The 21299-nt window shown below is 52.2% G+C and overlaps 2 protein-coding genes across 4 annotated transcripts; one reads left to right on the forward strand and one right to left on the reverse strand.

Moving 5' to 3' along the window:
• The first annotated feature begins 966 nt into the window (after positions 1–966).
• On the forward strand, positions 967–4712 carry LOC117870387 (C-type lectin domain family 2 member B-like). The gene is made up of 4 exons (XM_034757521.1): positions 967–1065; positions 1167–1427; positions 2872–2975; positions 3801–4712. Exons 1-4 carry the CDS (start codon positions 967–969, stop codon positions 3937–3939), a joined length of 603 nt encoding a protein of 200 aa, XP_034613412.1. The 3' UTR covers positions 3940–4712.
• Positions 4713–6283: 1571 nt separating this feature from the next.
• On the reverse strand, positions 6284–18947 carry LOC117870445 (killer cell lectin-like receptor subfamily F member 1). Of its 3 annotated transcripts, none has more exons than XM_034757597.1 (6): positions 18048–18947; positions 14881–14979; positions 12842–12934; positions 11237–11391; positions 10612–10724; positions 6284–7660 (listed from the first exon to the last, which is right to left on the reverse strand). In XM_034757597.1, the coding sequence occupies exons 1-6, from the start codon at positions 18130–18132 to the stop codon at positions 7537–7539; spliced, it is 669 nt and encodes a 222-aa protein (XP_034613488.1). In that variant the 5' UTR covers positions 18133–18947; the 3' UTR covers positions 6284–7536. The 3 variants fall into 3 exon arrangements, with proteins under 3 accessions (XP_034613488.1, XP_034613490.1, XP_034613489.1); XM_034757599.1 differs by having other exon boundaries at positions 14881–14950; positions 18048–18945; XM_034757598.1 differs by lacking the exon at positions 14881–14979 and having other exon boundaries at positions 18048–18946.
• Between the last annotated feature and the right edge of the window lie 2352 nt (positions 18948–21299).

The following is a 21299-nucleotide window of genomic DNA, read 5'->3' on the forward strand; positions in this document are numbered from 1 at the left end:
TCCTTCCCTTGTCCTTGGACGGTATTGCTGCCACCACCAAGTGATTTACACAAAAATTCAGGGAAGGGTCACTTGGAATCCCTATTCCCCCAAAATATCCCCCCAAACCCCTTCACCCCCTTTCCTGGGGAGGCTTGAGAATAACATACCAACCAGTTGCGTTAGCAATGTGAGCACAGACCAGACCCTTTGTCTTCAGGACACTGAAATCAATCAGGTTCTTAAAAGAAGAACTTTTATTATAAAGAAAAAAGTCAAAGCATCACCCCTGCAAAATCAGGATGGAAGGTAACTTTTACAGGGTAATAAAAAGATTTAAAACACAGAGAATTCCCCTCTGGGCTCAGCTTCACAGTTACAAAAACAGGAATGAAACAACCTCTGTAGCACAGGGAAATTCACAAGCCAAAACAAGAGAGAACCTAACGCATTTCCTTGCCCTACTCACCATTTCTGTGGGTTTAGGTGGATTATTTCAGGTATATTTTTCAGGAGATATTGTACCTGCTTGGCTTCTCTCTCTCCGTCCGTGAGAGAGGGACGACAACAACAAAACAAATCCTTTCCTTCCCCCGCCCGCCCCCCCCACCGATTTTTTTTTCCCTCAATGGTCCTTCTGGTCAGGTGCCAACTAGGTTATTTGAACTGCTTAACCCTTTACAGGTAAGACAATCCGGTACAGCTGCCAAGGAGGGATTTTATGCTACCGAATGGGCTGGTATACATAAAGGTTGCTACCCATCCCCCTATATTCATGAAACAGCCCGTCTGGCTGAAAGTGTTTTCCCAGTTAGTGGGGACGGTCCCTCCACGGAACGGCTGAGGAGACTCAAGGGATGAGATTTTAAAATGCTCAGGGCCAGCGCGTGCCGAGCCCTTTTTGAAAATCCAGCGGCTTATTTTGCTGTCTCAGTGGGAAGCTGAGAGCTTTCGGAAATCTGGCAGCTGGGCAGACGGGGCTGCGCAATGAGGAAGGCTGGAAACGGTGCGTTAGACCAGAGGACAAATCAGCCCCAAGCAAACAACAAAAACCCCTTTAAACAGGCAGATCTGGGCTTGCACCTGGTACGTGACCGATCTCAGGGTCAGTTGATTCATTGGCCCAGAAAGGTGCTACCCACGATACACGTTTATCAGCTTTCTATAGATTCCTCCCTTGAATTTAGAGAAAGCAAAGGGACACGTCTCTTATCGCTGCTATTCTCTTAACTTCAGTGAAGTCTCCTCTGGAATCCAAGCTGCCTCCTGTCTCCACCCCAGTCCATCTAAATGCAAAATTCCATGTGCCCTGCTGCCTGGATGGCTGGGTCGGGTACAGAGGGAAGTGCTACTATTTCTCTGAGGCCGAGGGGACCTGGGACTCCAGTCAGAGCTTCTGCTCTTCACTCAATGCCTCCCTGGCTTGGATCGACACCGAGAAAGACCTGGTAAGGAAAAACAAAAAATAAAACAGGTATAGGCACCAAGCAGCGTGTTGGCATGATCTTGTCCCAGGCCCTCTGGGCGGAGGACGGGTCAGGGCTCCCCAAATGCAGGAATCAGGCGCTGCCCATGGCCTCACAGTCCCATAAGTTAATGACGGGAAGATCTGTGCCCAGATCTCACCCAGCAGTTCCGAGGGTGGGAAGGAACTTTGGAAACAGAACAGGTGCAGAAAAGGATGGGAGGAAAGAGACTTTAAAGTTTCTTTTTTAAGCAGTCGTTTCCACAGTCCATGGTACGGTGGCACAGCCGTTTGTCTGCCTTACCAGAGGAGAATCAACGACCTTGGCCTGTTTAGCCTAACCAAACAAAGGCTGAGAGGAGATAGGATTTCCCTCTATAAATACATCAGAGGGATAAATATCAGGGAGGGAGAGGAGTTAAGTGAAGCGTCAATATAGACACAAGAACAAATGGATATAAACTGGCCATCAACAAGTTTAGGCTTGAAACTGGAGGAAGGTTTCTAACCATCAGAGGAGTGAAGTTCTGGAACAGCTTTCCAAGGGGAGCAGTGGAGGCAAAAAACCTAACTGGCTTCAAGACTGAGCTTCATAAATTGATGGATGGGATGATGGGACTGCCTACAATGGCGTGTGGCCCATCTGCGACGGCCAGCAGCAAATGTCTCCAACGTTTGGAGCGGACACTGGATGGGGAGGGCTCTGAGTTACTACAGAGAATTCTTTCCCAGTGTCTGGCTGATGGGTCTTGCCCACACACTCAGGGTCTAACTAGTTGCCATATTTGGGATCAGGAAGGAATTCCCCCCTGGTCAGATTGGCAGAGACCTGGGGGGTTCACCTTGCTCTGCAGCATGGAGCATGGGTCACTTGCAGCTTTAAACTAGAGAAAATTGTGGATTCTCAATAACTTGAAGTCTTTAACTCATGATTTGAGGACTTCAGTGACTCAGCCAGCGGTTAGGGGTCTCTTACAGGAGTGGGTGGGTGAGGTTCTGTGATGTGCTGGAGGTCTAGAAGATCATGATGGTCCCTTCTGGCCTTAAAGACTGAGTCTTGCAGACAAGTGATATCTGCCCCACTCCCCCATCAGATATCCTCACCAGTCCCCCACCAAATACCGGCCACTGTGCCCAACAGCAGTGAGTAAGCGTGTTAGCTGAATGTTGCTATTAAAACAATTAGCAGCAAAATAGTTAACATAGAGTTGGGCACCATTAGGTTTCAGAGTTAACACAAGTGGAGCTGAACTGTGCAGTTCATAGCTAATGTGTGAGGCTCTCTGCAAATTCAGGGACCATCGACACTAGGAAAGAGATTTGTTTTAGGCAGCAGGTCCCCTTGAAGCAGTGACTGGAAATAGCTTAACTGCTTCAACAGCATTACAGACTATAATGTTTTGGGTTTTTTGGTTTTGTTTTTAAAGATGTTCATATTGCGATATAAAGGCCTCTCTGAGTTCTGGATTGGCCTGAAGCGAGTATCGGCGCAGACCTGGCAATGGGTGAATGGCGAACACTTCAACAACCTGTGAGTCCTTTTCTAGCTAGGTTCCAAATGGGAAAAGGGCTGAATTCAGGCAGATTAAAAAAAATGTGTTATTCTCAAAATAACGTTGATGACTTTTCTCCTTTGTGACATTTCCCCCCCAGTCTTTGGGGTTCCTCCCCATTGCTGATCTAGCAGATCAGTGGGCTGCTGCCTTCCCCTCCAACCCTCTAATGGGCAGCTTAGGTGGAAACGCTTTAAAGACTCATGGTACTTCCTGAAAAGTTCAGTAAGGATTTAAGCCCAGATTTTAAAGGTACTTAAGCGTTACTCAGCCTTTCAAAGCCGAAATAACTTAAGAAGAGAAGTCTCCGTTTCAAAAGTGCCTTAGACACCTAAGTCACTTAGGCCTTGCCCTGCTGAGCAGAGGAGCAGTGCCTAAATACCTTTCACAATCTGGACCTTAGCCCTTTCTCCTCCTCTCTAGAGAGAAAAAAAGGTAGGAAGAGAGGCTCCAGTGCCCATGCTGAGTCAATGCCAAGTGCAGAATGGCTGCTGGCGAAGAATCTGGCAGGACAATCCCTGAGGTAGAAGCTATGCTGCAGAAATAACCATGCTTGTAACCCAGCTATGTTAAAAGAGTTAGGTGTCTTGCATTGTCAGTGTGGACAGAAGACCGTTCCTTAATCCTACTGGAGATCAACCTTTTAGTCTCTTCTTCCCCACCCCTCTTGCCAGGAAGAGTTTGAGTGGAGTTATTGGTGCAGGAAGCAGGCGATCCCGAGGGGTTTCACTGGATGGGCCCGTGTGACGGGGCACATGCCCGGCCCCGGCCCGACTCTTATCGCCAGGGTGTCTCTGTCGCAGGTTTACGGTAAGGGGAGAAGGCGACTGCGCGTACCTGAGCGATGACTTTGCCACTTCGTCGTGGTGCTCCACGAAGCGCTACTGGCTCTGCAGCACACCCGACGGGATGCGACGGGAGGACGCGATGCCGGGGGACTGAAGGGCGAAGGTTGGGGAAACGCCTCAGGGCCCAGCTGCCTGACGCTCCAAACATCGCTCGATAAGATCCTCACTAGAGTTTGACAGATTTTTGTTGTTGTAAATAAGCCTCTTTTCTAACCTGCTCTTTATTGTGGCCCCTGGATAGCCCTCTTTGTCCTGGTTGTTTTAAGTATAGACCAGGTCTTAGTTAAACTCACTCCTGAATGCTGTAGTTAGACCGACGTAACCCCCAGTGTAGACGCAGCTAAGTTGACCTAGCTACCGTCACTGGGAAGGCGGTGTTCCTACAGTGATGGGGAAACCCCCTTACCCCCCCCCCACTGTAGGATGTGTCTGCTCTGGGGTTATGCCAACGTAGTCTGCTGCCATATCCCCTTACTATAGACATGGATTAAAACCCCTTCCCAGCATCCCCTGCTGTTGTCTGTCAGGGTGCGTCTACACTGCAATGGGGGTATGTGATTACAGCAATGAAGGTGCAGTAGCACTGGGCTAGTCGCCCAGGTTCCAGCCTGTGCGGCTGCAGCATCATTGCTCCAGTACTAGCTAGATTAAAATTAGCATGTGTATGTTGTAGATCTGCATGAATGGCCACCAAACCCTGTGATTGCAATGTGGACATACCCTCCGCTCTGCTGTGCCGGCTGAGCAGGAAGGCAGCACTGCTTGAAGACGGATTGAGACCACAGGCGCCGACTCTGTGGGTGCTCGGGGGCTGGAGCACCCACGGGGAAAAATTAGCGGGTGCTCCGCACCCACCAGCAGCCAAGTTCCCCCCCGCCCAAGCGTGCCGCGTCCCCCCTCCTCCCCCTCTCTCCCAGCACTTCCCACCCGCCGCCTAACAGCTGTTTGGCGGCACTTAGGGCTTTCCGGGAGGGAGGGGGAGGAGCGGGGACGCGGCGCACTCAGAGGAGGAGGCGAAGAGGCAGGGGCGGGAACTTTGGGGGAGGAGTGGAATGGGGGTGGGGCGAGGGCGGGGCAGGGGCGGGGACAGGGAGGGTCGAGCACCCACCGGGCAGAGGGGAAGTCGGCGCCTATGATTCAGACAATCTTAAACAGCAATAGGCTAAGAAAATCCACAGAGGCAGCCTCACACAACATCCTCCCGAAGGAAGGAAGCTGCGGCAAGAGACAAGCAGTCAGGCTGTGGGTTTTCTTCGACTGTTGCAGAACCAGGCTGTGTTCGCTCATGCTGTCTCCCAACCCTGAGCAACAAAGTTGTGAGTTAAGGCTAAATGGGACTGGGATCCGAACTCCCCAATGGGCCCTCTGTTGAGGCTTCTAGCGATGTCTCCTGCATGGACTGTGTTGTGTTGTCTCCCAGATCAAAATGTGGTAGCTGCATGTTTGACAGAGAGTCTCCGTTGTGGAGCCAAGAAGGTAATTAAGGATGGCCAGAAATGAGGCGCAGGTTCAAATGGAAATCGAAATGTCTGTATGTTTGAGAGTGTTAAGGCCTTGCTGGGCTTATTGAGACTGGAAAGGGAAGGCCAAGCATGCGTGAAAAGCCAGAAGTTGATAACTAGCTAGGTGTGCTAGCAGAAAAGTTACAGAGGCGCTGGCGCCCTGTGAGGAAGCTGTGGAGCTGCCCAGGAGAGGGGTTTACTTTGTGAGACGGCATCGGGTTGTGTACTCTGTACTAGCAATGGGGAATTGTGAGTTGCTGTCACCATTACATCCCACCCACAAGAATTTGCTTACAAACTCCTAGGCAGAGCGGATGCCTTTTAATCTCACTGAGTTATCTTTCAAGGCGAGTTCGAGGCAGAGAAGCTGAGGTATGTAGAACCCTTTCAATTGCACTTGACTTTCCCCGTGATCAAGTTTTTAATCAGTGAGCAAAACAAACCGCAAAATCTGATTCGGGGTAAGCGAGTTGGTTTCCTGACTTTGCTATAGAAACTTAGATAAGGACAAAGATCAATGTGTGTGTAAAACTCTCTAAGACTTAAGAGTCTTTAGATGCTTTAAGGTTCATTTGCAAATTTGGTTAAGGGTTTAATTCCCCTGGGACTCACTTGCCAGCTAAGTTTACAAGTACTTTTGTGGAGGACAAGATACGTATTTTCCCCTTGTTTGATATGGCTGGGTATTTTCTAGCTGAATCATCTGTCCAAACCATGGCGGCTGAATCTAAATAACTGAAATGTATAAAGTCTCACAACTAACAAAAAATTAATCGTGTGATGCCAAGGAGTGTTCACTGTTCACCTATTTAATTATTTGTTGTTTACTTCTTTTGTTTTATAAAGTTTGCTATGACTTTGTCAGTCCTATAAGCTAACAGTAAAAAAACCACAACCTTGTATTTTTTTCCTTCTGTTTTAATTTGCTCATAATCATAGAGTTTAAGGCTAGAAGGAACCTCTTGTTTTATCAGTTTCTTCCCTCATTCTAACTTGGAGACAACTGGAAATTTTCTAATGAAAAGTTTGTCAGAAAACAGGATTTAGTTGAACATTAACTTTTTTTTTTTTCCAGAAATTTCATTTTCAATGACTTCATATTTTAGTTTTCTGAAGGTTTTTTTTTCCAATATAATTTCAGGAGGGAAACCCCAGCGGTTTTCAGAATTTTGTAAATCTTTTGAAATTGTGCTGGTTTTTTGTTTCATCTCTCCACTTTCTGGCTGCCTTCCAATTTTTGCCAGGTGGAAAACAGTAAGAGCATTTCTGAAAGTAATACCTTGTGTTAAATGAACATTTAAAAGTGAAAGTGTTCTTTAAAAAAACCCGACCCTCCTACAAATCCTTTCTCACTCACTGTCTCCAAAGTGGAAAAAATTGGGAACAAGTAAAAACATGTGAGCGGGGAAAGAAGTTTTGCCCTTAAATTATTTCATTAGAATGTTTAAAAATGTTTGGGATTTTTTTTTTCCTGTGGAAACTTTTGCAGGACAAAATGCTGCTTTTCCAGCTAGTTCTAGTCTGTGGTGTTGTTGTTGATTTTCCTTTTATGTATTGGTTTATTTTTATTTTTTTCCCTGGCCCAGCGCCATCTGATGGGCCGGAGTAGACATTGCAATGTCTAGGTTTGCTGCAGAGCATCCTAATCTTCTGCTGTGTAGTTAGAGCGGAGACCAGCGCTGGGAGACAGGTGAGTCAGAAGCAAATTGTATTTGAGACTAGCTGGGTGACTCCTCCACACTATCCCAGTGGGAAACAGCCACTGCAAAGATTAAAAGGGGGAGGAGCTAATATACTAATCAGTGGTACAAACTCAATACAGGGATTATTGTATAGATTTAATGTATCTAACTCTGATTACTTGCACTTGTAATTAAAATTATTAATCAATACTCTGAGGCCGTGTTCGTGAAGCTCTGTCCTCTTACAGCCGTGGCCTGCGAAGTGCAGCTCTGTGTGTGTTCCCTTCCTATGTGCATTTGCATGCAGACAAGTTCATTCTGTGCTTAAACGTGCCCCTGGGGGGCGCTCTTTCTCTTGTGTATTTCTAAAGCGTCCCAGCACTGACAGAGCGGAGGGTGGCGTTTTCCCAGGCCCAGCAACGGCCCTCCACCTTTGAGAGCTTTACCCAAAGCCTGAACCGTAGGCCTGTGTGTCCCTTAATCAAATAGGGGATCCGTTAATGCCATTTATATCAGGACAGCTTCTCTCTGGCAAATCCATTTAAAGGTACCACTGCAGATTTCACCACGAATCTGATTCTCCTTCCACACCCCACAGCTGTTTCCAGTGTCAGGGGCCGATAGTGAGACCCTGCAGAAAAACAAAGAAAGTCACCAGTGGAGTCTAGATCTATCACCTAGCTCGGGGGGGGGCCAACCTGAGCCTGAGAAGCAGCCAAAATTTACCAATGTACATTGCCAAAGAGCCACAGTAATACGTCAACAGCCCCCGATCAGCTCCCCTGCCTCTCTCCCAGCGCCTCCCGCCCACCGGCAGCCCCACCAATCAGCATCTCCCCCTCCCTCTCCTGCACCTCCCGATCAGCTGTTTCGTGGCGTGCAGGAGGCTCGGGGCAGGGGGGGAGAAGTGAGGGCATGGCAGGCTCAGGGGAGGGGGTGGGAAGGGGTGGAGTGGAGGCAGAGCCAGGGGTTGAGCAGTGAGTCGGTGCCTATACAAGGAGCCGCATATTAACTTCTGAAGAGCCGCATGTAGCTCCAGAGCCATAGGTTGGCCACCCCTGACCTAGCTCCTAGAGCAGCACTTGTTTGTTTATTAGCACTTGATTTTTTTTTTCCCCCTGCAGGGTTCAGATACCTCACTGAGCGTGAAAGGAGCTGGTAGGAGAATGAGAGAGAAACAAACCACCTGTGATGGGGGTTAGTCGTGTTGCTTAGGGTTACCATACGTCCGGATTTTCCCGGACATGTCCGGATTTTGGGGCCTCAAATCCCCGTCTGGGGGGAAATTCCAAAAAGCCGGACATGTCCTGGAAAATAGGGAGGGAGGGCCCGGCGGTGCAGGGCCGGGGGCCGGCGCGGTGCTTGGCCGGAGCCAGGGGCGCGGGCACTTGGCCGGGGGCCGGGGCCCGTGCAGTGCTCGGTGGGGGCCGGCACGGTGCTCGGCTCGGGCCGGCGGTGCGGGCACTTGGCCAGGGTTGCGGTGCTCGGCTCGGGCCAGCGGTGCGGGCACTTGGCCGGGGCTGGGGTGCTCGGCCGGGGGCCGAGGCCGGCGGCGCGGGCACTTGGCTGGGGGTTGGCGCAGTGCTCGGCCGGGGGCGCGGGCACTTGGCTGGGGGCCGGCGCGGTGCTCGCACTTGGTGCGGGCACTTGGGCGGGGGCCAGCGCCCCAGGGCCCAAGCCGAGCGGGAGACGCTGGGGCCAGAGCCTCTTGGCCTGGGCCGGCCGGCCGCCGGAGGGAGCCGCTTGGCCGGGGTGGCCGGACTGGGCCGCACTGCACCCCGCCCCAGCCCCAGCTTACCTGCTGCCTCCCTGTTTCAGGCTTCCCGTGAACATTTGATTCGCAGGAAGCAGGGGAGGGGGAGGAGCAGGGGGCGGAGCGTTCAGGGGAGGGGGCAGAGTTGGGGCGGGGCTGGGGGCGGGGCCAGGGCTGCATGGAGTGTCCTCCTTTTTAAAAATTAAAATATGGTAACCCTAGTGTTGCTTCATGCACGGCAGGAACGTGCAGAGACACTGTGGGGAAAAGGGTGGCTGCAAGCGTAACCCAGGCCTGCTGAGGGTTGTGTTCTGTCCCCCTCTAGTGGCCTAGAGGTTAACGGGTCTGCTACAGCCTCGCTTTTAGCTCATGCAGCAGAGCCGGGGGCTAGTCAGTTATTTTTTGCCAAGGTCCAAATTTTTCACACCCCAATAACAATAGGTAAATACAAAGATTTTGCGGTCTGTTCAAAAGCACCTGAAGGTCCAGCTTTGGCCCACAGTCCGCCCATAGCCTCGCCCTGCAGTAGATTCTCATGCACTAAGCTTCAGCGATCCCAGGTTCGATCCCGCCCACCAATAACCGGGCTCTGTCACCGTTACGCAAGAGCCTCATCAGACGGGGATCTCTGCAAAACTGCCAGGAGGGTGGGAGAAGGCGGCCATGGCTACTGACTTATTTACCCCCCTCACTCTGCTGGGCTCAAACACACACACCCAGAGTTAATCTCTCCTCCACAGCTTTGTTCCCTCTAGCTGTCATTGGCTCCCCAAGTCCACCAGATGAATTATAAACTGTGTACTTGGCTTCTGTATAGTGTCTCCCATCAGCCAAACTGCCTCGCTTAACAGAGCCTCAAACTTTCTCTGCCTTTTTTTTTTTTTTGGTAGATTGCAAGAGTTTTTCGCTCTTTAAGCAGGGAGCGTGAGGGAGAATTACTATCACTGTAGTGCCTGGGAGCCAGGATCCCATTGTACGAGCGCTATATGTTAGTTACTAGGTGTATTACAGGAGCACCTATGAGCATTGGTGCCAACTTCTCCTGGCGCCAGTGGGTGCTCGCGCCCTCCCGAGCCCTGCCCTGACTCCACCCCTGCCACTCACCCTCCTGCACTGCTCCGCCCCCATTCCAACCCCTTCTCCAAAGTCCCCACCCCAACTCTGCCCCCTCACTGCCCCTATTGGACTCCTTCCCCAAATCCCCGCCCCGGCCCCGCCTCTTCCCCTGATCAAGCTGTGTTCCCACTTTTCCCTCCCACTGCTTGTTACACCACGAAACAGCTGTTTCGCAGCGGCAAGCGCTGGGAGGAGAAGTGGGGACGGCACTCAGGGGCGGAGGCGGAAGTGAGCTGGGGCTAGGGGGGAGCCTAGGTGCAGAGCACCCACCAATTTTTCCCTGTGGATGCTCCCAGTTCTGGAGCACCCATGGAGTTGGCGCCTATATCTATGAGCTCCAGTCTGGGAGCAAGACCTCAGTGTGCTAGGAGCTGTACAAACACAGAATAAAAAGATAGCCCTTCCCAAAGAGCTTCCAACCTAAGTATAAGAACAGATGGAGACAGACTGGGGAGTACAAGGGAACAATGAGATGAGGGTCAGTGGACGACATTGCAGGGTGCATGGAGTAAGACCACCATTATAGCTGGAGATGCTGCAATCACTCTTTTCGTGGCTCACCTTGAAAATACGGCCCTTAATATGAGAAGCCTGGGATGAAAGTGACCTTCGAGTGCCAGCCCAGCAGAGCTTTGCATTTGGCCCCACAAACAGCCAGAATGATCAAGTTACAAGGTGATTGCAGACTTAAATTCAAAACAGGAAATACTCACCCTGTTTGATTTAACAGGGAACCATCCACCCACGTCCAGTTTCCCTTGGAGGTTGTCAGGTGCAGTCCAATCCAAACTGGGTATTTCCCCTCTGTGATGGTTTTTATGAATTCCTGTAAAGTGTAGGCCAGGCATACCAATAAATGTAACTGCCCGTAATTCACTATGGTCCAGAGCCTTGAAAGAATTTAGGCTCCTTCAGTTGATTTGAAATAAATGGATATACAGCAGGGGTGGGCAAACTTTTTGGCCCGAGGGCCACATCTAGGTATGGAAATTATATGGTGGGCCATGAATGCTCACAAAATTGGGGGTTGGGGTGTGGGGGTGGACTCGTGGGTGTGCAGGCTCTGGGGTGGGGTTGAGGATGAGAGGTTTGGGGTGCAGGAGGATGCTCCGGGCTGGGACCGGATGTACAATGGGGAAACCGAGGCACAAAGGGAATTGCCCGTCTGTCTATCAGGGCTGATACTGCCCCATCTCACGGGGTGTTGAGATTAAAGAGTGGGAGGTGGTCAGATACTACAGCAGTGGGAGGGGTGGGGGTTAGAAGAGCACTGCGTTTTGATTGGTCAGGCTCGACATCTCTCCAGCTGAAGTTCCCATGCCCTGCTAGTGACTTTACCATCGCACGCTGGTCCTGGATCACGAGCATTCGAGAGCTCTTCGCTGAGCAGTCCTTGCGACTCTCGTTCCAGGTTTTGCTCTCTTTAGAAAGCCAGTAGCACTTGTCCCCATGCAGCAGCCAGTTCAGGGGACAGAGTCTGCACCCGGGGGGCCCTGGAAGGAGAAATGGAAAGAGAGAAATTTACTGAGACTAAAGACTCAGGAAACTGTGCAAATGGTTTTGAAGCCTCCTGGCTAAATATGGTAACCAGGGACTTTTCTCTCACGTAGAATTTCATCTGCTGAGAGAAAAGCCAGAATTGGAAGAGCTGGGGGGTTGCGGGTCCAGATAGAGGGGCACCAGCGGAGCTGTGGGATGGGGGGACCCCAGGGTTGGGCTCGCAGAGGCTGTGAGTCAGGAGTGAAGGGCGCTGGCTGAGCCGTGGGGCGAGGAGAGCCCAGGGCTGGGACAGCTGGAGGCTGTGGGTCGGGACTGAGGGGCACCGGCAGATCTTGGTGGGGGAAAAAGGGTGACAGGGACCCAGATGCGAATTAAGATCTCCTGGGGCCCTTGGCCAGAGCAAGTGGGGAGGCCCTGCCCCACCCCTTCCGTCTATGGTCCCATCTCTGTCCCGCCCTCATCCCACCCCTTCTGCCTGCAGCTCCACCCACAGCCCCACCCCTACCCCTTCTTCCACGCCCCTGCCCCCATTCCATGCCTGGCCCCGACTTGTTCCTCCCGTTCCCTGTGGCCCCACCCCATTCTGTCCTGCCCCTGCTTGCTCCCTTTTGCCCCTTCCCCCCACTGCGGGGCTGTGACCAGAGAAGCTCTGTACCCCAATTCCTCCAGCCCTAGGGCCACGGCAGGAGGGGTGGGGGAGATTTTTCTGTGGCCCCCAAATTGGCTGGAGCCCCTGGGCATGGGTCCCCTGGGCCTGTGCGGTAATCCACCACTGCAGGGCCCCGCCCCACCCCGACACCTCCCAGCTGTGTGAACTCCCCCCACCAGAATCCTTCGCTCAGTAAACCCTGCTCAGAACAGTGGGTCAAATGCCCCCAAACTGCCTTCTCCTGGAGTTGGGGGAGGGGAAACAGTCTCTCAGCCTTCCCTCCCCCATCCTCAACTGCCTGGACATCTCAACCGCTACAGGAATTGGGGAAAGGGAAGGGGAACCACACCCACCCTGACCTACCCTGCTTCTCTAACCAGTTCCCTTTCCTCCTCCATTGCAGGCAGAGATAAGAGGAAGCCAGCAGCCTGTGTGGGAGGTTCTGCTGGCCTTAGAGATGATTGTGGTCAGGTAGCCTGATCTCCTGTGCAAGGCAGGTTGGAGACCTTCCCTAGACCCATAACAACTGCTTGAGCTGCAGCACGGCGTGGGGCTGCTCATTTTTCAGACGAGGTTCAGGTGTGCAGGTCTGCAGCGAAGGAGCTCAGAATGGCCCAGATCAGTCGCACCAGCATTAAGGGGAGCTCTCCCGCAGAAACCTTGATGTTGTGGGACCACGCGAGGCTGCTCTCGGCTTGACCCATCCCCCAGATCTGCGAGCAGGACCCGTGATTTGGGTCGCAGGGAGCTCTTCCGCGGATGGAGCTGGGTGGGCGGAGGGGAGTTGCGTTTACCTGCTGAGCTGTTCTGGGGGGAGTCGCACAGACGCCGTCTTAGGTGCGATGCCAATGCGCCGGTCTCTGCTTTACTGCAGGGGCCCTGAAAAACTTCAGAGCAGCATCGGTGTGAATGACTTAGGGTTGGAATGGTGAGAACGCGGGGTTGTAACAGACCAGGGATCTCAAACGCAAATTACCAGACGGGCCACATGAGGACTAGTATATTGGCCCGAGGGCCGCATCATGCGAAGAGGGATTTTAATAAAAAAACACCTGTAACTATTCCTGCTGTGGTCAGTAACACTGATGATGATCTACACTAACAGTCTATCAACATAGCGGCAGTGAAGGAACTTTTTAAAGTAATTATTCATACAAAATACGTTGCCACTTTTAACAAACATTCTTCCCAACTACTCACAGCAAAGAATCAGACATGCTGAACTTCATACCTCAGACTGCTCGTCTAGTCCATGAGGCCCCGCCTCTTCCCACCCCTTCCCCGCCCCCATTCCGACCCCTTCCCCAAAGTCCCTGCCCGAACTTCGCCCCCTCCCTGTCCCTATTCCAACCCCTTCCCCAAATCCCGGCCCCGGCCCTCACCCTGCCTCTTCTCCGGCTCCTCCCCTGAGCGTGCCATGTCCCTGCTCCTCTCCTCTCCCGCCTGGAAAGTCCTAAGCACCACCAAACAGCTGTTTGGCGGGGGGAAGCGCTGGGAGGTAGGAGGAGCAGCGGGGACGCGGCTTGCTCAGGGGCGGAGGGGAGATTGGCTGCCGGTGGAGTCGGTACCTATGGCGGGCTGCTGGAAATAACTCCATGGGCTGCGTATTTGAGACCCCTGTAATAGACTATTTGCGAGGGTCTATTGACTGGTAGGGAGTGAGGGGGCAGATATGGGGTAGATAGATGGCTGTGTACGGGGATGGATAGATAGATAAGGAGGTGTGGGAGGGGTGGATGGATAGATAGATGGCTGTGTATGCGGATGGATAGATGAGGTGTGGGGGGTGGATGGATAGATAGATGGCTGTGTACGCGGATGGATAGATAAGGTGGTGTGGGAGGGTGGATGAATAGATAGATGGCTGTGTATGGGGATGGATAGATAGGTAAGGCAGTGGGGTTGGATAGATTGATGGCTGTGTATGGGGATGGATAGATAGATAAGGTGGGGGGATGGATGGGTAGCTAGGTAAGGTGGTGTGGGAGGGAGTGGATGGATAGATAAGGTGATGTGTGGGGTGGATAGATAGATGGCTGTGTAGGGGAGATGGATAGATAGATAAGGCAGTGGGCAGGGGGGTTAGATAGATAGATGGCCGTGTACGGAGATGGATAGATAAGGTGCGGGGGGGGGGGGGGGATGGATAGATAAGGTAAGGCAGTGTGTGCGGTGATAGGGTGGTGATAGAGTGATAGATAATGGTGGAGGGACAGATAGACAAGGTGGTGGGGGGGGGATAGATTGTTAGATAAGGCAGCATCTAGGGCATTGGTAGATAGAGAAGGCAGTGGGGGGGATAGATAGTCAGATAAGGTGGGGGGAGGGGGACAGATAAGGCAGTCTGTGTGGGGATTAATAGATGGCTAGATCATTCATTACAAACCTTCAGAGCCATTCCACATTAGCAAAGGGAAAGTTATTCTGAATGGGTCACTTGAGTGGCATGCGTCAATGTTATCTTGTTCATGTGACATGTCCAGCCTGCGTGAAGTATCAAGTCATTTCTTAGCAACTGGAACAAAATCCTAAATCGAGTTCCTGCCCCATGGTTAGAGGGTTAGCCTGGGATTTGGGAGACTTCCCTGCTCTGCCACAGGATTCCTATGTGACCTTGGTCAAGTCATTTTGTCTCCATAGGCCTCAGTTTCCCCATCTGTAGAAGGGGACAATAGCTCTGCCTCACAGAGGATTAATTTGCCAAAGATTGCGTGGTGCTCAGGTATTCGGGTAATGCGGGCCTGAGGTAGAGCGGCACTGTGGAGGGACACGAGAATATTGGATACCTCGCTGTACCCCCAAACACGTGGCTGGGTGGCCTTGAGCTACTCACCCCAGATGCTCAGGGCCATCATAGCTCCCAGCAGGACGACGTTTGCAGCCCAGCTGACCCTCAGAGCCATCTGATGCCAACGGGGAAAGAGATGGCATTCTGTAAGAGTGATGGCATGCTGACGAAGCACTCTCTGCTACGGTTACGTGAGCTAATAATAATTATAAAAGGGGCTGGAGCTTAGTTAGCGCCTGCTGGTTCAGTCTGTCTTAAAAAACCCTCCCAATTGGGGCAGGTCTCTCCGTATTGTGATAACAGAGACCAGTTTGTTAGACAGAAATATACCATTCTTAGGAGCCCCCTGGTGCATCATAGGAGATGTAGCCCAGCTGGGGAACCCAGCCCATAGAAGAGACTGGGGACACGAAGAAACTAAACTGCCCTGGTGCCACATGGGAGTTGCAAAGAGTTTTATTTTCAGGCATTCTGGTTTTTTAACCAACGAACCGACACACATTTTCTGCAGACAGCAAATGCTGTTAGCAAACAACGAATTGTCTAGCCGAAAGCCCAATTTTCCATTGCAAATTGATTCCACAGAAAAATGTCAAGCAGTCCTCCCTGTGAATTAGTAGCACACGGGCTTACGTCTCTTACGCCTTCATTGTCTAATATGACTGTGGATGGTCTCACCATCCATCTAAATAATGGATTCATTTGTACTCCTGCTATGATTCATGCCTCAGTATCTACCACCCACATTTTTCCCTGCATTACTAGGCCAGTGTATATTCTTATCATATATACAAGAATGTGCTAAAGCTTGTGACGCAGGCCCCAGCTTGCAGCCCTGACTGGTAGCAGTCCAGTTGCGGGTGGAAGAAAGGAAGAAACACACAGGCACCAGTTGGCCTCATTGCGGTCTTCATCCTCTTTGTGCTATCTCAGCCTGTGACCTACATGAGGCTCATCACAATGCCTGGGGCGTGAAGTGAGATCTCTGTGGGGAAAGGTTACGGAGATGGACGGCCAGCCGTCACTGAGCTCAATTTGTTGCTGGTTTATTGTGTCAGTTTAGTTTGGTGTCAGCCCTGATGGGAACGCTGGGTGAATACTGTTACCAAAAAAAAAGCAACCGTTACTCTCGGATGTATTAGCTGGAGCATTGTAAGCAAGATGCGAGAAGTGATGGTTCTGCTCTACTCAGCACTGATAAGACCTCAGCAGGAGTATCGTGTCCAGTTTGGGGCGTCACGCTTCGGGAAAGATGTGGACAACTTGGAGAAAGGTCCAATGGAGAGCAACAAAAATGAGTAAAGAAAACAGGACCTACGAGGAAAGATTAAACAAACCCAATTTGTTTTCAGTCTGGAGAAGAGAAGACTAAGTGGGGACATGACACATTTCACGTACATAAAAGGTTGTTGTAAAGAGGAGGGTGATAAATTGTCCTCTTTAACCACTGAGGATAGGACAAGAAGCAATGGCCTTAAACTGCAGCAAGGGAGGTTCAGGTTAGACATCAGGAAAAACTTCCTAGCTGTCAGGGTGGTTAAGCACCAAGAACCTAGGGAGGTGAGCTTGTGGAATCTCCATCATTGGAGGTTTTTGAGGACAGGTCAGACAAACACCTGTCAGGGATGGTCTAGAAAATACTTAGTTCTGCCTCAGTGCAAGGGGCTGGACTAGACGACCTCTCGCGGCCCCTTCCTGGCCTACAGTTCTATGAAAGTCTGAAGTCAGTGGGAGTTCTGCTATTGACTTCAGTGGGGCCAGGATGGCACCGTCGGCTGTGGGGCAGAGTTAAGGCCATGCAAAGTGAACGCTACTGCACCTGGGGGCGGGGGGAGAGGGGGAGCATGAGAGCTTTAAAGGGCTATGTGCCCCCAAAGTGAGGGACAGTGGCTGAACAGGAGCGGATGATTCAATGTCACCTCTGGTAGAGCCCTGGTGTGAAATCAGTTTGCCCCCTTGCAGCCTTCAGGTGGGGAGAAAAGGCAATAAGGTGGGGTTGATTTTGCCACCCCAGAGGGGGACAGGAATTCCCCCCCCCTTTACAGCAGGGGGTTTAGCTGCTACAGGCAGAGCTGTGTCATAATGCACTGCACTGCACTCAGGAGGTTTGTGGGGCTGACCCAGTGTTTATGTGACGATGCACTTTGAGCGCTGGTCACACACAAGAGAGCAGGAGAGTGATTTCTCTCTATCCTATGCAGAATTGAACTCCTCCAGCAGGAGACACTGGACTTATTACCCCTCATCTCCTCTTGCCCCCAACCCCCAGCAGATCTTCTGTGGCTTCCTGACAGAATCTGATCCCAGCTACCCTCGGGCAAATACAGAGTAAAGCAGTTAACTGAGGAGAGTCACTCCACATTTACAGTGGAGTCACTGAGACCAAAATCCATCCCTGACTCACTCCACTGCCTGCAGTGGGGATCGCTCCAGGTCAATGAAGACCAAACTCCAGCCCTGAATCTATTGATGTCAGTGGGGTCGCTCCAGATTTACACAAGTGTCACCGAGGTCAGAATCCGGCACTGAGAGCTCACTCCGGATTTGCACCGGTCTGAGGTCAGAACCTGGCCTTAATTCTACTTCTGTTAATTATTCAGTATTTGTGTTATAGTCGTTCCCAGGGCCCCCCTTGCACTGAGCGCCGCTGTATGCACACAGTAAAAGCAGAGCACCTAAGATTTTGCAATCTAGTTTAAGAGAAGATGTTACAGGGGAATGAATCAACAAGACCACTCAAGGCTCCCGCTAGAGTAACCGAGAGCTGAATCAATAAACCACCGAGATTCTGGTCCTCCCAGATTCTTCCTGCTAATTACCGCTCATCCTTCCCCAGACGTGCCCATTGCAGCTCTCTCTCTGCTCCTCGATTTGCCCCCATCTGTTCCACAAATCCCAGAGCGAAACCTGTACAATTCCCTTCTTTAACCAAGAATCCGTAGAGGTCCCATCACACAACTCGCCTCTATTCAGATCAGCGTGTAAGACCAGAAGCGGCCATGAAGGGTTCTGAGCCACATCACTAGTCAGGGGGTTCTCAGAGCATGCTCTATTGTGTTAAAGGATTACAGATCCCAATACAGACCCATGGGCCAGTGTTTCACATGACACTGAGGAGCCGCAAGATGCCGTCCAATCTCCCTTAAAACTCCCCATGCTGCAGCATGCATTAGAAATACATCGTGAGAACATAGCTGGTAAAATCCACTTACTGAGGTGGTGAGGAGGTTGGGGTCGGCTGGTGAGGGACGAATCTCCACGGATGTTTAAATCAGCATAGACTATTTCCCCAGCCATGGCTGGTTCAACTGGAGGCGAATGCACGCCCCGGGGCTGGGGATCTGAGAAAGGGGCAGCTGCTTCTTTATATGTGAACTGAGGCAGGTGACTCAGCCAACATCAGGAAGTGGTATCAGGCAGAGGCTGCTCAGTGGGTTTTTTTTCCCCTTACTGAAGGCTAATGAAGACACCGACTCCATATTCTGCTCTAGGGTGATTATGTTGCAGAGCCAGAACTTTTGGGGTGAAAGCGTATTATGTTCATGGCATATCCAGAGACAAATTAGATGAAAAACATAAAATATTCTTGATGGAAGACTGCAACGTAGCAGGACTTTAATGCTTAAAATTTAAAATGATGACACATAAGAACCCCAAAACAGTGAGAGACAAAACAGGCTGCTCCCTAAGGCAGAGAGGCACAACTCAACCCTACCTTGTTCAAGGTCAGCGCTTTGCAGACTGACTGCTGAGACCCATATTGCAGGCTTCCCTACACAGCGCCTTGCCTGCCAGCAGGACTAGGAACCCCCCTGAAAATTTTAAGTAATAGTGTAACCCACACACCTTCTGTGTGTGGTATTCTGTCCCATCTAGTGGCACTGAGACCACTTAAACAGAGAGTTAAAATAAGTCTGCTTAACAGCCAGTTGACTTTTAGCTCAAGCACTAAGCTCCAAAGGTCCCAGGTTCGATCCCGCTCGCCGACCACCGGGGTATGTCAGTGTTACAACAGCACGTAATTTTTTGCAGTTTTTGATACCGCACATATTGTGGCTTTTCCTGCACTAGAAAGAAGCTGCTGCCTTTTGTGTGGGAAGCAGCAGCTGTGAGCACTCAAGGGATGAGCCACACAGCGGGCAAAGCTGGGAAACGGTTTGACAATCATGCTGTGCCTGGCATTCACAAGGTGTCAGTTGGCTGCGGCCATCTTGAATCTAGGCACCTCCAGCCCTGTTCACCACAGAGCGACATACGCTTGGATTGATGTCTGCGGTGATCACGGCTGAGTTCCCCTTTGTGGTCTCTAGCAAAGGCTACTCGGCAGGAGGCTGTGGAGATATGGGTTCGTCTCCTTTAAGCAGGCTGCTAGGTGAGCAGACTGGGGGAGTTTCCAGGGAGGAAAGCCCCTCTGGGCAGCACAGCATGCCTTCAATGAGGCAGGCGTTCCTCCCGAGCCCTGCCTCGGTCAATGAGCACCTTCAAAGGCCGTGAAAGTTTGGGGGAAGCTGAAAATGGGGCTGAAGAAAAATCCAGTTTCTTTCAAACCTTTAAGAAGCTGCAAGGAGACAATTACCCCCAAACTCCTTGGGAGCCCTTAAACTGCTAAGGGAAGCCCAGTCCAGAAGCCCCCTCTTTCGCGCCGATCATCCTATATCACCTTCCCCAACAGCGCCTCCTCCATCCTTTGTCTTTGGTCCCAGGCAAACAGGTCACCTGGGCCCTCTCTCTTCCAGGGCCCTGTCTCTTCCATCCTTTGTTCCCCACTGTCTGGAACTGGCTGGTCAGGTCACCCAGGGTCTTCTCACCTCAGCCCTTTGTCCTCCCACTGGCCAGAACCGGCTGCCTTCCAAAACGAGGTGGGACTCTTGGTCAGCAACACGACGACTGAGGCCTGGTCTAGGCTCCAAAACTAGAGCGACCTAGCGACGTCGTTCAGGGATGTGAAAAACTGAAGGCCTTGGGCGCCATAGTTAGGTTGACCTAACTGCCGGTGTGGATGCAGCTAAGTGGATAGAAAATTTTTTCCATCAACCTAGCTACTGTCTGTATGGTGTGTAACCTTCTATTGGTGTGGGAAGCGTCTACACTGCAGTGGCACAACGGCAGCACTGTAGATGTGGCTTTGTAGTGGCTGTAGTGTAGACATACCTAGACAGAGTTGGAACAGCAGTGGGGGCCAGGAGTGGCGGAAGCGCCTAAAAAGGGGTAGGAGGGCCACAGGCGTCCAAACCGTGGCCCAGCCCCCAAGCCCCACCCCCGTCAAGGCCCTGCCCCTGCACCGCCCTGTCTCCCCAAACCCCTGCCCTCACACCACCCATTCCTCCCTAGGCCACACCCTCACACTGCCCCTTTCTCCAAGGCGCCACCTCTTCCCCCATGACCCCTCCCCCTGCTCGCTCCTCTCCACTCCCCCCATCACTTGCCCTTTCGGCCAGTAAAAAATGTGTGTGGGGAGGCCCATGGCTCCCTGCCCCTCTCATCCTGTTCCGGTGCCCATGGTGGGGGCTGAAAGCCAGGATTGAGGGCACCAGCAGAGCTGTGAGAGGGTTGGCCAGAGCTGGGATAGGAGGGGGCTGTGGTTTGGGATAGAGGGGCCTCCACAGAGCTGGGGGGAGAAGGGGGAAGTCCAGGGTAGGGGTAGCAAAGGGCTGTGGGTCAGGGCTGACGTGCAGCAGCTAATCTGTATGTACTGGGCAAGCCTAAACAGCGTTCCATTCCCTTGGGCATTGAGCCTGCGGTTTTTAAAGGATGTCTAGAAAAACGAGGCCTGGTCTACACCAGGAAATTAGATCGGTGTAATGACCTCGCTCAGGGGAGTGAAAAATCCACACCTGTGAGCCACACAGTTAAAGCGACCTGACCCCCTCCTGTCAGCGTAGGCAGTGTCTTCATTGAAGCGCTACAGCGTTTTGTGCATAGACAAGCCCTTAAGCCAGAGGTGGGCAAATTATGGCCCGCGGGCCACGTCCAGCCCACGGGACCATCCTGCCCGGCCCTTGAGCTCCCGGCTGGGGAGGCTAGCCCCCGGCCCCTCCCCTGCTGTCCCCCCTCCCCCACAGCCACGCCGCCATGCAGGCAGCTTATGCCTACCCATCTCCCAGGCTTTCCAATAAGCCAGTCCTGCTGTTCTGAGCAGCATGGTAAGGGGGCAGGGTGCAGGGGGGTTGGATAAGGGGCAGGGGGCAGTCAGGGGACAGGGAGCAGGGGGCGGTTGGATAGGCGTGGGAGTCCCGGGGGGCCTGTCAGGGGGCGGGATTGTGGATAGGGGTCGGGGCAGTCTGGGGACAAGGAGCGGGAGGGGCGGGGGTTGGATAGGGGGTGGGATCCCGGGGGGGCAGTCGGGGGCAGGAAGTGGAAGGGGGCGGATAAGAGGCGGGGGCCAGGCTGTTTGGGGAGGCACAGCCTTCCCTACCCAGCCCTCCATACAGTTTCGCATCCCTGATGTGGCCCTCGGGCCAAAA

This window comes from Trachemys scripta, unplaced genomic scaffold (genome assembly GCF_013100865.1).
Source record: "Trachemys scripta elegans isolate TJP31775 unplaced genomic scaffold, CAS_Tse_1.0 scaffold_28, whole genome shotgun sequence".
Lineage (NCBI taxonomy): Eukaryota > Metazoa > Chordata > Testudines > Emydidae > Trachemys > Trachemys scripta.